The 15592-nt window shown below is 41.6% G+C and overlaps 1 protein-coding gene across 2 annotated transcripts in view; it reads left to right on the forward strand.

Annotated features, from left to right (window-relative positions):
* UBE2N (ubiquitin conjugating enzyme E2 N) overlaps positions 1–14284 on the forward strand; it is an 86017-nt gene extending 71733 nt beyond the window's left edge. For both annotated transcript variants that reach the window (XM_029601627.1, XM_029601628.1), the window contains exon 4: positions 11539–14284. In XM_029601627.1, coding sequence (XP_029457487.1) covers positions 11539–11579 — 41 coding nt within the window. In that variant the 3' untranslated portion in view covers positions 11580–14284. The remainder of the gene's footprint in view (positions 1–11538) is intronic.
* Positions 14285–15592: the final 1308 nt, after the last annotated feature.

Below are 15592 nucleotides of genomic sequence, written 5' to 3' on the forward strand. Positions count from 1 at the left end.
GAGGGTGGGGGGTTGTAGTTACTATGGCTCTCACGGAATTACATTTTAAAATATGTGGCGTTCATGGCTCTCTCAGCCTAAAAGGTTCCCAACCCCTGGTCTAGCAGAATAAGGAAGGACAAATAGTCATACCTGTTAATTTCCTTTTCCTGAGTCCTGCTAGACCAGTCCAGGACTGATGTGACAGAGAAAAAGGCATGTCCTCTATCTACATTAACTGGGTGGAGTAAAATCCACTTGTCTGGACTGGTCTAGCAGGACTCAAAGGACGACATGAAATTGACAGGTATAACTAAATTTCTCCACTTGGCAATTATTTTAAATGTGCCATAGCTAGAGGTTTGAATAGACAGTAAATTTAATGGGAAAGTACAAGAAATATACATTTTCTTAGTTAAATTTTAAAATGGAATGGAACCATGTACCTAGTCTTGTATTTAGCTTAAATGAAACATTTCTTGGTAATTTGGATTAACAGTCTGATTCTTAAACCTGTTTTTGTGAAACAGCACACTAAGTAGGCTTGAGACCTGTTTTCTCTGTCAGCAGATAGCCCTGACATGAGGGATGTCACCTGGTGGTCCGGAATGGACTTCTCTCTCTTAGCTTATAGAGCTTTTGCTCTACAGAGCATGTGCGGGAATTTCCACTTGAGCGGTGCCTTATGAGCCCCCTTCTTTTTTTTTTTTTTTTTTTTTTCATCTGAACACCAGCATGGATGTGTACCTCTCTCTCTGTTTGTTCTATAAAATTCTTAAAAATTCTCTTTAAAGTTGCCTCGGTAGCCTCCAGATAGATTTTCAGTGCTATTGGGGAAAAAAAAAGAAAACTTTCTTTCTTCAGGATGTCAGGCAAGAAAAAAGCCACCATGGGTGGTTTTAAGGACTGAATTTGTGGTAGGAAAATGTCCATTATGAATGGATATGACATGTGCTGCCTGGGTCTGGAACCACAACCAAGCCAGTTGCTACAATTGTAGTCAGATGTCCCCGCGTTCCCAAAAGTCGAGGGCCTGGAAAATGGAGGAACTGCAAGGTCTCTGGTAAGCCACAGTTGGTCCTCTTCCTGAAGCGCAGCCTTGTTCTGCTTCCCTGGGAGTGGAGTTGAGCAGGAGCTGCTCAAAACTTTCTCCTCCTTTTGCGGAACAGGCCAAATCCTTTGGATTAAGAAAACATAAGCAGAATGTGTCAAAGAAAGAGGAGCCGCTCCACAACACCACGATGCAGCTGGTGTCAAAGTTTTGTCACAGTTGACTGCATTGACCCTCGACACGCTGCACCTGTGCTGTAGATATATTGAGCCCTGAAACATGAAATGCATCGATTTTTTTTTAATATACTTTTTATGTCGCAGCAGACTGCTCAGTCTTTGACTCATCATGCTGCAGTGTTTCTAATGCAGCTTCATGCTGGCCTGCACAAGATTTTGACAGGGGCAAAAAAGGAATGGGATATGGTACTCCTACACCCACCATTACCAGAGCCCATACACCAGCAAAATTAATGGAACAAGGACTTCGTCTCGAGACTCCAGATCCCATTTGCGCTCTGGAGCCTCTTACATCAATTGGAGGCCAATTCAAATTTTACAGAACTCAGATGATGTGCAGGATTCCATTCTAGTGTGAGGATGTTCCACCACCTACACCAGAACAGAGGACATGTCAGATTTCTTTACCTCTTTAGTGGAAAACGGGGGGGGGTACCTTCCAACCTTTCCTTTCAGATTTACTTCCATGACAAGTCCCAGTATCCCCAGTTCATACAGATACTCCCATCAGAATCCCCACAGAACCCAGCCAGAGGATATGCACCAGGATTATACACCACCTCAGTCACCTTCTTTATCACTGGGGTCCTGGTTTAGAGTTCCTTCACCTCTGAAGAGGGATAGACATGTATCCCTTCTGACCCCTTCCACAGAAGTGGTCTCCACCAGAAGAACTTTGACTCCAGATTTCTGGACAAGTTGTGAAAAGCAGAGTGGAGGGTCTTCACCAAGTGCCTGGCTGTAGTAGCAGCAGTATATCTGCAGTGACAGGGCATCAGTCATCGTCCCTTATCTGGATGACTGGCTTATGACAGCAAACTCACAGGAAGGTGAACTAGCTTTCCTGCTAAAATCAATGCAACTACTACAGTCAACAGGGTTCCTGGTGAATTTTGAGAAACCTACTCTTAATTCCTTCCCAAAAAATCAAACTCCATTGGAGTTTGGATGAATTCTCTACAAGAGACTGTTTTCCTTTTGACAAATCGGGCAAACAATCTGAACCCTTGAATACAGACTGAACTCAGATCAGTCAACGGCAAGGGAGCTGCTGGTTGTTCTAGGCCACATGGTGGTAGCATTTCACTAACCAGCCTTCACATATCTCTCCCGCAGTGGGGCCATTGTTCCCAATGGGAGCAACTTACTCAACCCTTAACAACCAGAGTGGAGGTTTTGAAAGAAATGAAACAGGAACTGTGCTGGTGGCTAATACTCCTTCATTCTTCAGAAGGAGCACCTCTGTTTACTTCCTTATCAAGTAACATTGGCAAGGAATACCTCCATCAAGGACTGGAGGACCCACACTCCCTCCTTTTGAACCCAAGGGACCTGGTCATTCATAGACCATTTCAACCTCTTAGAATTGAGGGCGATCAGATACTCTTAACTTTCACTTGCTTCCTCCAGAGGAAGAGCATTCTCATTCAAACCAACAGTCAAGTAGCTAAGGTCTATCGGAATAAGCAAGGAGGCACAGGGTCAAGTGTCATGGATTCATTGCCAAGAAGCGATCAAGATTTGAGAGAGTATGAAAACATCATACCATCCACAGAAATGCATCACATTAGCAGATCGTCTCCGCAGAGATTTTCGACCGCACAAATAGTGTTTGCAGCAATTAATAGCAGACAGACTTATTTGGTGTATAGGAACTTTTTCAGCAAGCAACCTGTTTGCAATAGAGCAAAAGAAAAAACTGGAAACGTTTGCTCCGTTCTTCCCAGTGAACTCAGATCAGCTCAGGATGCTGTTTTTGCTCTATTAGAATGCAGATCTCATGTATGCTTTTCCACTGATTCCTCTGATAGCCAGAACGCTGCAAAACAAGTTCTCAAAGACTGGGCCTGTCTGATCCTCATAGCTCTCTGCATGGCCCAGCCAAGTTTGGTTAGTGCAGCTGTCCAGCAATCTTCCAGTCTCTCTCAGGCCAGCTCCATCCTTATTACTTCAAGACAAGGGATGTCTCTGTTTTTTTTTTTATCTGAACTTTCCCTCCCTCAATGTAATGGCTTGGATGTTGAGTTCTCAATGATTGCAGACTTTTCCTTAACCAAGAAAATTGAGGACATAAGTGTCTGCCAGAAAACCTTCTAAGAGGAGGCTATGGTTTTAAATGAAAAAGTTCTTCACATTGTGTCAACACAGCACCTTGCAGGTGACCCCAAAGAGTTACTAAGCTATTTGCTCTATGTATTCAATTTGTACATATACAATAATCTATACAGTGAATGTCATAAAAAAATGACAAAACTGAGAAAACAAAACTAAAACAATAAAAGGAGACCAAAACAAATGTCATACTTGTCCCAAAGCTTCAAATATATCAAAAGGATACCACTCGCTTAAAGCACACTAGCTGCAGCCACATTTCATTCTTAAAGCTGAGACTATTTATTTTATTTATTTATTTAATGTCTTTTTTATACCGATAACCGTTCACACATCGTATCGGTTTACAGTTAAACAGGAACCATTGGGCAGAACCCTTACATATAACATTGCAAACAGGTTAACTTTTGGGCAGGGCCCTTACATAAAATTGAGAACAGCAAAATCACTATATACATATCACCAAAACTATATACAAAAGATAAGTACATAAATAGCCGAGTCAAAGTACAAAATCGATAGGCATACAACGTAATCCGAGAAACTATGGCTAAAGTGTCTCAATTCAGGATCGGCTAAACAATCTGCCAATGTTCCAATGCCCCCTTCAGTATTGTAGTCAGACCAAAATAAATCTAAAACGTCTGTTGAAATAAAAATGCTTTGACCATCTTATGGAATTATAATAGTGAACCCTCATCCTCGACTTCTATTGGTAAAGCATGCCATAGAAGTGGCTCTTGTACCACTGCTTTCAGGGTTTAGTGCCTCATTAGTAATGGTACATTTCAGTGCCATAGGCTTTAACCTCGATTTCAGCATGGTAAACTATCTCCACTCATCCGTTAATTTCCCAGTTCATGAAAGGCTTGTGGCATGTTAAACCTCCAATTCTGAAACCACTTGTTCCATGGGATCTAAACATGGTTCCAGCATAATTTAACGAAGCTGCCATTTGAACCAGTGGATTTAGTTTTGCTCCAGTTTCTCCATGGAAAGCACATAAGAACATAAGAATTGCCATAGTGGCTCAGACCAAGGGTCCATTGAGCCCAGTATCCTGTTTCCAATAGTGGCCAATCCAAGTCGCAAGTACCCAAACAAATCTCAAGTCACTATTGCTTATTAATTAATAGTTTATGGATTTTTACTCTAGGAACTTTATCCAATCTTTTTTAAATCCTGTTACATGAACTGCTGTAACCATATCCTCTGGCAATGAATTCCAGAGCTTAACTATGCACTGAGCGAAATAATTTTCTTTGATTTGTTTTAAATGAGCTACTTGCTAACTTTGTGGAGTGCCCGCTAGTCCTTCTATTATCAGAGAGTAAATAACCAATTTACATTAACTTGTTCAAGTCCTTTCATGATTTTGTAGACCTCTCATATCCCCCCCCCCTTATTCGTCTCTTCTCCAGACTAAACAGCCCTAACTTCCTTAGCCTTTCCTCATAGGGTAGCCGTTCCATGCTACTTATTTTGTTGCCCTTCTCTGCACTTTCTCCAGTGCAACTATATCTTTTATGAGATGCGGTGACCAGAATTGCACACAGTATTCAAGATACGGTCTGGCCATGGAGCGAATCAGCGGCATTATGACGTCCATAGTTTTATTTGCCCTTCCCTTAATAATTCCTAACATTGTTTGCTTTTTTGATCACCACAGCACACTGAGCCGACAATTTCAATGTATTATCCATTATGATGCCTAGATCTTTTCCTAGGTGGTAACTCCTAAGATAGAACCTAACATTGTGTAACTACAGCAAGGGTTATTTTTCCCTATGTGCATCACTTTGCACTTGTCCATGTTAAATTTCATCTGCCATTTGGAAGTCCAGTCTTACAATCTCGCAAGGTCCCCTTGCAATTTATCACAATCCGCTTCAGACTTAACTACTCTGCATAATTTTGTGTCATCCACAAATCTGATACCTCACTTGTTGTACCCCTTTGCAGATCATTTATAAGTATATTAAAAAGTACCAGTCTAAATACAGATCCTTGAGGCATTCTACCTTTTACCTTTTTCCACTGTGAAAACAGTCCATTTAATCTTACTCCGTTTCCTGTCTTTTAACCAGCTTGCAATCCACAAAAGGACATCACCTCCTATCCCATGACTGTTTAGTTTTGTTTTTTTTAAGAAGTCTCTCATGCGGGAGTTTGTCGAACACCTTCTAAAAATCCAAATACACCTCATCTACCGCTTCACCTTTTCTACATGTTTGTTCACCCCTGCAAAACAAAATGAAGATTTGTGAGGCATGACTAGCTGGCTGTGTCCCATTAAATTATGTCTATCTAAATGTCTTGTCATTTTTATTCTTTATAACAGTTTCCATGAATTTTACCAGCACTGAAGTCAGGCTCACTGGTCTATAGTTTCCCTGATCACTCCTGGAACCCTTTTTAAATCTTCAGGTACAACGGATGATTTTAATGATAGGTTACAAATTAATTGAAATAGGTCTGAAATTTCTTTTTTTTTTTTTAGTTCTTTCAGAGCCCTGGGGTGCATACCATCCAGTCCAGGTGATTTACTACTCTTCAATTTGTCAATCTGGCCTGCCACATCTTTCAGATTCACCTTGATTTGGTTCAGTTCATCTGAATCATCACCCTTGAAAACTGTCTCAAACCAGTATCTCCCCAACATCCTCTTCAGTAAACACTGAAGCAAAGAAATCTGATCTTTCCGTGATAGCCTTATCTTCCCTAAGTGCCTCTTTAACCCCTCAATCATCTAATGGTCCAACTGACTTCCTCGCAGGTGTTTTGCTTCGGATATATTTAAAACTTTTAATTGTGTTTGCCTCTACGGCCAACTTCTTTTCAAATTCTCTCTTAGCCTGTCTTATCAATGTCTTACATTTAACTTGCCAATGCTTATGCTTTATCCTATTTTCTTCTGATGGATCCTTCCAATTTTGAATGCTCCTTGTAGCTGTAATGTTAGCCAGAAGAATCAGTGAGCTTCAGGCTTTAGTTCATTATCTGCTTAATAGGGTGGTCTTCTGCACCCACCTAAGACCATCAAAAGTAGTATCAGCTTTACATATTAATCAAGCCATTGTATTTTCTCCGTTTGTCCCAAGGCCCACACACATGAAGGTGGGAAAGCCCTTCATACCTTAGTAAAAGAGCACTGGCTTACTACAAACGAAGAACTTGGCCTCATCAGGCTTCACAACTATTCATTTCTTACAATCCTAACAGACTGGGCATAGCAGTGGCCAAAGGTACATTGTCCAGCTGTCTAGCAAACTGTATCAATTACTGCTATACACTAGCTGGACTACAATTTACAGACGGCATCAAGGCTGAACAAGTTAGGGCCATGACTGCATCAATGGCCCATCTGCAAGCCGTATCACTTAGATCTCTGCAAAGCTGCACCCTGGTCGTCCGTACACTCGCTGAGATTTAGATATGAGTGACAGTAAATTCAGACAAGCAGTCTTTGTAGACTGTTTACCCAAAAGTAAAAACTCCACAGTTGGGCCTGGGTTGCTTTATTCAGTAAATGCTCTGCTGTAGTCCTCGGCTTTGGACTCCCCAGATGTCATGGCTAATTCAGCCCTACAATGTCTGTGTCGGGGTCATTTTGCCTTTTACAATATGCTCTTGGAAACTCAGGAGTTTCTTCATCAATAAACTGTTATGAATACTTGCAAGTGGATGGTTAATTTTCTTTAACATAGAAATGACGGCAGAAACGGACCAAGCTGTCTCCAGTCTGCCCAGCAAGCTTATAGTAGCATCAAAAGTATCAGGCTCATTGGTTAAGGTTAATAACAGCTGCATCAGCAAGTTACCCCCATTCTTATTTGTTTTCTCAGACCTTAAAATTTAGTGTCCTTGTTGGTTGCTATCTGAATCTGATTTCTCTTTCTTCTTTTCCCCCTGCTGTTAAAGCAGAGAGCAATATTGGAGTTGCATCAACAGTGTGAAAGCTTATTGGTTAAGAGTAGTAACTGCCACACCAAGTTACCCAGTGCACTTTTTTCTTTATTGCCATCCTCTAGCCTTTAGGGATCCACAGTGTTTATCTCATGCCCCTTTGAATTCCTTCACTGTTTTTGTCTTCACCACCTCTTCTGGAAGGGCATTCTAGGCATCCACCACCCTCTCCGTGAAGAAATATTTCCTGACATTGGTTCTGAGTCGTCCTCCCTGGAGTTTCATTTTATGACCCCTAGTTCTACTGATTTCTTTCCAACCGAGAAGGTTTGCTGATTGTGCACCATTAAAACCTTTCAGGTATCTGAAGGTCTGTATCATATTTCCCCTGCACATCCTCTCCTCCAGGGTATACATATTTAGGTCCTTCAACCTCTCCTCATAAGTCAATTGATGGAGATGCCCCCACCCACCACCATTTTTCTTACCCTTCTCTGGACCATCTCCATCCTGTCTGTCCTTTTTTGAGATACGGTCTCCAGAATTGAACACAATACTCCAGGTGAGGCCTGACCAATGACCTGTACAAGGGCATTATCGACTCCTATTTTTTTTTTTTTACACTGGTTATTCCTCTGTATGCAGCCCAGCATTCTTCTGGCTTTAGCTATCACCTTGTCACATTGCTTTGCCATCGCAGATCACTAGACACTAACACCCAAGGTCCCTCTCTTGCTCCGTGCACCACCCTTCACCCCCCATCATATACAACTCGTGTGGATTACAACATCCCAGATGCATGGCTCTGCACTTCTTGGCATTGAATCCCAACTGCATTGAATCCCAATGTTCAACCACTGTTCAAGCTTAAGAACATAAGAATATGCCATACTGGGTCAGACCAAGGGTCCATCAAGTCCAGCATCCTGTCTCCAACAGTGGCCAATCCAGGCCATAAGAACCTGGCAAGTTCCCAAAAAAAAGTCTATCCTATGTTACTGTTGCTAGTAATAGCAGTGGCTATTTTTTAAGTCCTCTGTTGCAGATCTTAGTATCATCTGCAAATAGACGAACTTTACCTTCTGCCCTTCTGCAATGTCGCTCACAAAGATATTGAAAAAAATGGTCTCAACACCGATCCCTGTGGCACTCCGCTTAATACCGTTCTCTCTTCAGAGTAGCTTCCATTTACCATCACACGCTGCCTTCTATCCATTAACCAGTTTGTAATCCACGCCAACACCTTGGCACTTGTCCCAAGCCTTTTTATTTTATTCACAAGCCTCCTATGCGAGACGTATCAAAAGCTCTGCTGAAATCTAAGTAGATCACATTGAGCACTCTTCCTTGATCCAATTCTTTAGTCACCCAATCAAAAAAAATCAATCAGATTTGTCTGACAGGACATTCCCCTGGTGATTCCATGCTGCTTCAGGTCAAGCAACCCACTGGATTGCAGATAGTTCATTATCCTTTTCCTTCAGCAGTGATTCCATTAATTTTCCCACCACCAAGGTGAGGCTAACCGGTCTGTAGTTTCCAGCCTCCTCTCTTGTGAAGCAGGACCACCACCACTCTTCTCCAATCTTGCGGCACCACTCCCGTTTCCAGGGGTCTATTGCACAGGTCCTTCAGCGGACCCAACAGCATATCTCTGAGATCCAGTTCCATGGCAATGTCCACTTTCGGTTTTCCTAGCTCTTCCCATACATTCTCTTCTGTAAATGGAATTTCGTCTACAACTCCCCTATCTACAGGTTTGTCAACTAGTGACTGACCGCCTCCAGGGTCGATTACATGTACTGTGCTCTTATCTTTGTGCTTATAGTATTTGAGTGTGGATTCTTACTCCTATATTGTCTTTGACTGTTCTCAGAGAACCATGGGAAGGTTAATATGTAGCTGAACGGTGGCTGACGTAAATCTTCCTCCCTCCTCCACCCTTTATGGTCTTATTTATATTCTTGTTTGCTCTAGAAAAGGCAAAAAAACAGCAAGTCTGGGAGGGGAATAGATAATTTAACATAATAACGGCAGAAAAGGAGCAAATGGTCCATCCAGTCTGCCCAGCAAACTTCTTCTGGTAGTAACTGCCGCACCATGCGGGTTACCCCCATGTTGCTTTTAAGGGTAGCAATTGTCACTCTGTGCAGTTATCCTCCAAGCCTTATAATAACTTATTAAAAAAAAAAAAAAATTACTGCTAGCAATGTTTTTACTGGGTGTTGAGCTGCCTTAGAGGAAAATGGCCTTCTGCTTCTGCCTGCAGTCGTGTGTTTGGAAGAGTAATATCAGCCTTGCTGCAGCAAGCCACAGGGTACATGCTTAGCTTGGCTTATTGACTCAGTCGCTTTTTAGCCTCTCCCTGCTCAATGAAAGTAAAATGAGCTCCTGCTGCATTCTCTCTCTCTCCCCCCATGGCAGTGGGATTAGTCAGTGTCTAGTATTACATGTCATAGAAAATTATCCCAGCTCAGCAGTCTGGCCAGTAACTCCATGAGCAGCAGCATGATTTGAACTAGAAAACTGAGCAGCTGTCGCCATGGAGGTACAAAGGGAGGGGCATGTCTCCTTTCCACAAAGTGGACGTAACACTGCATTGTATAGTTTGCCGCCTTGGAAGAGCTCTGTCCTGGTGGGTTACTAGTGTCATGGGCCTGGCAGCTCCTGTGCAGGCTCTGCCATTGATGTACTGTGCCTCGAGCAGCTTAGTGTTGTATAGGCTTTATAAACCTCTTGCCTGAGTGAGTTTCCGGTTTCCTTCAAATGAAAGGAAGTGAGCAGGACCAAGGTGTGCACCGTGTTGTCTGATTCCCCCCCCCCCCCCCCCCCCCCCCGCCTTTTGGAGGTGAGGGGATATAATTTTAAATCAGTGGGTTCTGGGCTGGCCTGGTGCCCTGCTCCCTATCTTGCAGAGAGTTCAATTCCGTGGGTCAGTTGGGGCTGGGGATGCTGTGACCCCTGGGGGGGGTGGGGAAAGAAGTCCCCAATCATTGCACAATGGTGACACCTGGTGGCTAGACATAAGGTTCACAGTTGCAGTGTTCTAGAAGGTTCCCTTGGCACATGGCCTCTGATCCAGGCCCATTGCTGGGAAAGAGATGCAAAATAGGAAAAACATGCCTGCGTGGCTGTGAATAAAGCTGGAAGCACAAAGAGTGCTAGACAAGAGAAATATCCAGAAAAAAATCTGCAGGCTTTTAACACTATTTCCTGCATATCCAAAACTGTTAGTTCACAGTATGTATGTGTGTGTGTAATGTTTCTTCAAGAATTAAAAAAAAAAATCACCTGGCCCTATTTAAGTTTACATAATGCACCTCTGTGAGCATCTTGGTGAATTTAGTTTTATGGTTTATATATGTGGAGAATGCATGTCTAGCATTAGGGAATGCTCAGTTGTTTTGTTAGAGCAGTGATGGTGAATCAGAATTATCAAACCTGAATCGGACCAAAAGTGCCATCGATGTTGGCTGCAAGCCACAAGTGCCCGGAGAAAGTGTGCAGAGGGGTCAGACTCTTACTCTTTGCAGTAGTCCTGGTTTAGGGATGCGTTGAATCAGGGTAGGCTTTTGGGGGAGGTGTAACCTGTGCAGCTGCCACAGGATGCCATGCTAGAGGAGCTGCCATGCTGGCACCCCCCATCCCCACCCCCACACACATTCCCTCCTGCATCATAGAGGCAGAGGTTAAAAGAGCAGAGGGTGTGGGGAGAGAAGGGAAAACTGGGTAGGAGAGGTTACTGTGTTGGAGCTGAAGATGGGGAGTATTGTGCCAGAGCTGCCACCCCGGGGAGGGGGGGAGGGGAGAGACACAGGACGTGAGCTGGCCTTGGATTGAAAATGGAGCGGCATCCCTTTTAGCCTTTTTCTGAGCATACTACGATACTGGTGCCCAACATGCACTCATTTGCCAATACTTGGGGGCACACAACTCCAGACTGCAAAGTAATGAAATCCCGTTAACCTGCTAGAGGCAGATTCTGTCTCGCTGCTCTGGAAAGTGTCCCCTGAGCTACCACTCATCATAAAACAAGAGTTGAAGAGTAGAACTGGTTTACAAAATGGCGATCTTGTATCAGGGATGCCTTAAACGTTCCCTGATGTCTCCACATCATGGGCTGGGTGATAGTCTGGGTTACCACCTAGTAAAATGTCGCTTTTGTAGTCGGAAGTAGATAAACCTGATTACTATAATGAGAACCTGTTTAACATTGTGTTTTTGTTTTGTTTTTTTTTCCCTTTCTTACAGCGAGAGCATGGACTAGGCTATACGCCATGAATAATGTTTAAACCTGACTCGAACATCGTGTGCATCACTTCTCCTGTTCTGCCAAGACCTCTTCCTTTTTTTTTTTTTTGTTTGCATTTAATGGACACAGTCTTAGAAAACATTACAGAATAAAAGCCCAGACATCGTCAGTCCTTTGGTGATTAAATGCACATTTAGTAAATCTGTCTTGTCCTAATTCACTGTTGCGCATGAGCTGAAGCTAGAAGTCTCTTCTGGTTTGTTTTGAAATTGTTGGAAGCAGTGGCCCGTCTCTGCTTTAATCCGTTCCTCCTCCCATCATGGTTTACGTATAAGCACTGTGACTGAAGGTAGTCAGGGTTAGCTGTGTAGGATATGTACATTTTTTTTTTGTTTAATTTTCTGAGCTCCTCCTCGCTCACCTTTTATGGTGATGCTAATTGCATTGTTTAAAGCAGCTAACCAGTTACACATTAGGATACGCCCTCTAGCCAGTCCATTTAACTTAGAAAGCCGTAGATGGACAAGCTTGGTTATGTGAACAAAAGTGGGAACATTTTAAACAAACCTACCATCACTTTCATGATTAATAATGACTGCTGTCAAGTGTAGATCTGCCCCCTCATCCTTCCCCCCCCCCCTTAAAAAAAAGCTTGTGACCATTTTGTATGGCTTGTCTGGAATATCTTATGTTTTAGTAAAATATTTTTTGTTGTTCTACTTTTGCCTTTGTACAGTTTGTTTTTGCTGAGTTGATTTCATTATCTCCCTGATGTGACAATCATTTAAAGATTCCAACCAGAATGCATTGGTCTTCACATATGAAACTGTTAAAAAGCTGCATGCTACTTTAATCCTACTTTTTGTTGGCACAGCTGCACTGGGCTTGCATCATTGATGTGTTCAGCAAACACAATTCAAGACACTAGTATTTAAAAATAGATATTTTTTTTGAAGACCACCTCAGATAAGCTTATATGTTTGGCATGACTGGATTATGGATTATTCATGCAATGTATGGCACATAATAGCGATCAAACGGAGGTCAGGAGGCCAGCAGAGCACGATGACTGATACAAACCAATGTAGTGATTTTCTAGCGGTTATTGCCCTGCATTTAGGAATCATCAACTTGTGGGCTGCGTTTTTAGGGAAATTTTTTTTTTTTGTCCTGGCAAAAGGCGAATACATCATTTGATTTTAGAGGTAACCCGTCCTAGTTTCTTGTTGATTGTGGAACTTTTGAGCTCTGGGCACATGCAATAGCTTAAAAACCAGATCCACCTAGCACTGTGCAGCAATTCATGCAGCAAGTGGTGATACCTCTCCTTCATCTGTTAACCATTTGAGTTCTTCTGCGGTTCCCCACCATGAACCCTAAGAGCAGCTGTGTATGGAATAGTTGCCCATGAAATGGCTGATTTCATTCTGTTTGACTATAATGTCAGAAATAAAGACAATATGGGTATTTGAGATCATTTGTAAATCTAAATGTTTGATGCAGTATCTTTTTTTTGGAAGAAATGTGATACTTCAGAGGTTGTGACCAGCAGAATGTTTTTCCTATCTAGATACCACTGTGTTATTAGCTCTCATGATTCTAAAGTCTTTTGCTTCTAGATGCCCTGCGAGATCTCAAAATCTAATGTAGATTTGTCTTCAAAACATTTTTGTTCTAAGTTCACATTCTCCAAAATCCTGAGATAGTTATTGTTCATGCCAAAAGTTTAAAGAATTAAAAAAAAAACCCCCAACAAAAAACCTACTGAAGCAAAAGGGTCTTATTACCGCTGTCTGCACAAGCTACAGCACATAGCCAGCTCAAAGGTTGTGCCGCAAGCATGTATCACTGGGCGTTTTGTTCATAAGTGCTAGTCGTAAACCCAATTGTGTGTGTATGTGTGTATATAACCAACTAGCCCTGAAAGGCTGACCTTGAAAAATGGGGATTTTTTTTTCTCCTCTTAAATAAGGAAATTGTGAAGACTTGGCTGTAAAGAACTAGGGTATTGATTTGTGGTTTTTATTATGTGCTTTCACACAGTAACGGTTGGGCACTTCTTGATGCGCAAGTGCATGCTAGAGTATGGAGGAAAGAGCAGAGGATGATCTGTAAATATAATATAATTTGCAAAGGCCTCTCCAGCTTGCCACTGCCCCCACCCAAATCCCTTTCCAAGAGCCCAAGGTATTTGTAAATCAAGTGGACAGAATGACTGATTGGCGGTGTCTGCTTTTATACTTAGAAAATGTTTGTTTGTGATGTTCATAGCCCTAACTTATCAAACTATAGCAGATAAAATGTAAAATATGAATGTAAAAAGATCATGCATTATTTGTTTGTTAAACTACTTAAAGTAGCTTCAGTTATTCTAGAAGTTTCCTGTAAAGCCTGTTCTAGAATATTCTTACACTTCTATATAAATATCTAAATTCTCTTCACATTTCACAAAATACAGGTTCTTCATTCTTTTTTAAATTTTCCTTACCCTTATATGGGACTTTGCTATATCTCCCCCCCTTAAAATGTTCATTTTCTATATTTTTTTATGTGAATACTTTCTTGGGCCTTGTACTTGAAGGCTTCATCTGGTTACACAGCTTATTCGACATAGTAAACTGGGCATGACATTACAGTCAGAACTCTCAGCACGCTTCATGAATGTTATACATCTCTGTATTTATTTTTCTTTTTTTTGGATAATACTGATGATGAAATCAATAAAGGAACATGACTTGACCAAGAGCATGTCCATACTATTGCCTGATTATTCGTGATTATATGTTTACTATTTATTTATTTAACATTTTTGTATATACCGATAGCCGTTTGTACATCGTACCGATTTACAAGGAACAAGTGGAGGGCCGGAGGAAATGGCACAACCGTTACATGGAACGCGCATATGTAGATATTTGAAAGCATTTAAAGAACAAAGGAAACCATTTGATAACATATGAAAAATGATTAACTTAGTCATGTAGAACAAAAGGTATAAGAATTATGTTTTACAAATATAAGAAGGGAGGGACTGTACAAATGGTAGTGACTTGGGGGGAGAGGAAGGGAAGTTGAGGGGGGTAATACAATAGATATTAAATATAAGTATTAAAATAGAAGGGGGCTGGGGGATGCTGACTTATGTACAGGCAGGGGTGAACAGATAGACTTATGTCCAGACTCAAGGTTATGTTTGCTAAAGAGCTCCTTCTGTGTATCATTTCTATAGTGCTAATCAACATACACAGTGCTGTACAACAAATGTAAGAGACCGTCTGTTCTTAGTAGAGCTTATAATCTAATCAAGATAAACTACAGGGCAAAAGAGATTTTGGGAATTTACCTTTTAAGCAAGATAATCAAGACTGCACCTTGAATACTATGTGCAGTTCTGGTCACCGCATCTCAAAAAGGATATAGTTTCACTGGAGAAAGTACGGAGAAGGGCGACCAAAATAAGGGGCATGGAATGGCTACCCTATGAGGAAAGGCTAAAAAAAGTTAGGGCTGTTCAGGTTGGTGAAGAGACGAATATGATAGAAGTCTACAAAATCATGAAAGGACTTGAACAAGTTAATGTAAATCGGTTTTTTACTCTCAGATAATAGGACCATGAAGTTAGCAAGTTGCTCATTTTTAAAAAATCGAAGAAAATTCTTTTTCACTCAGCGTATCATTAAGATCTGGAATTCATTGCTAGAGGATGTGGTTACAGCAGTTAGTGTAACTGGGTTTAAAAAAGGTTTGGATAAGTTCCTAGAGGAAAAATCCATAAACTATTATGGTAATTAATAAGCAATAGTAGCTTTAATTTATCTAATGTTTGGGTACTTGCGACTTGGATTGGCTACTGTTGGAAACAGGATACTGGGCTTGATGGACCCTTGGTCTGACCCAGTATGGCATATCTTATGTTCTTATTGAGGGTTAAGATTTAAAAGCAGTCTTATAAAATTGGGTTTTCAGGACTTAAGATGAGAGGGTGCAAGACACAACAAATCAGTCTCTTCCAGGCATGCAGTGCAGCCAGGTAGAAAGCACAGTTTAGAGTTG

The sequence above is a fragment of the Rhinatrema bivittatum genome, chromosome 4, assembly GCF_901001135.1.
Source record: "Rhinatrema bivittatum chromosome 4, aRhiBiv1.1, whole genome shotgun sequence".
NCBI lineage: Eukaryota > Metazoa > Chordata > Amphibia > Gymnophiona > Rhinatrematidae > Rhinatrema > Rhinatrema bivittatum.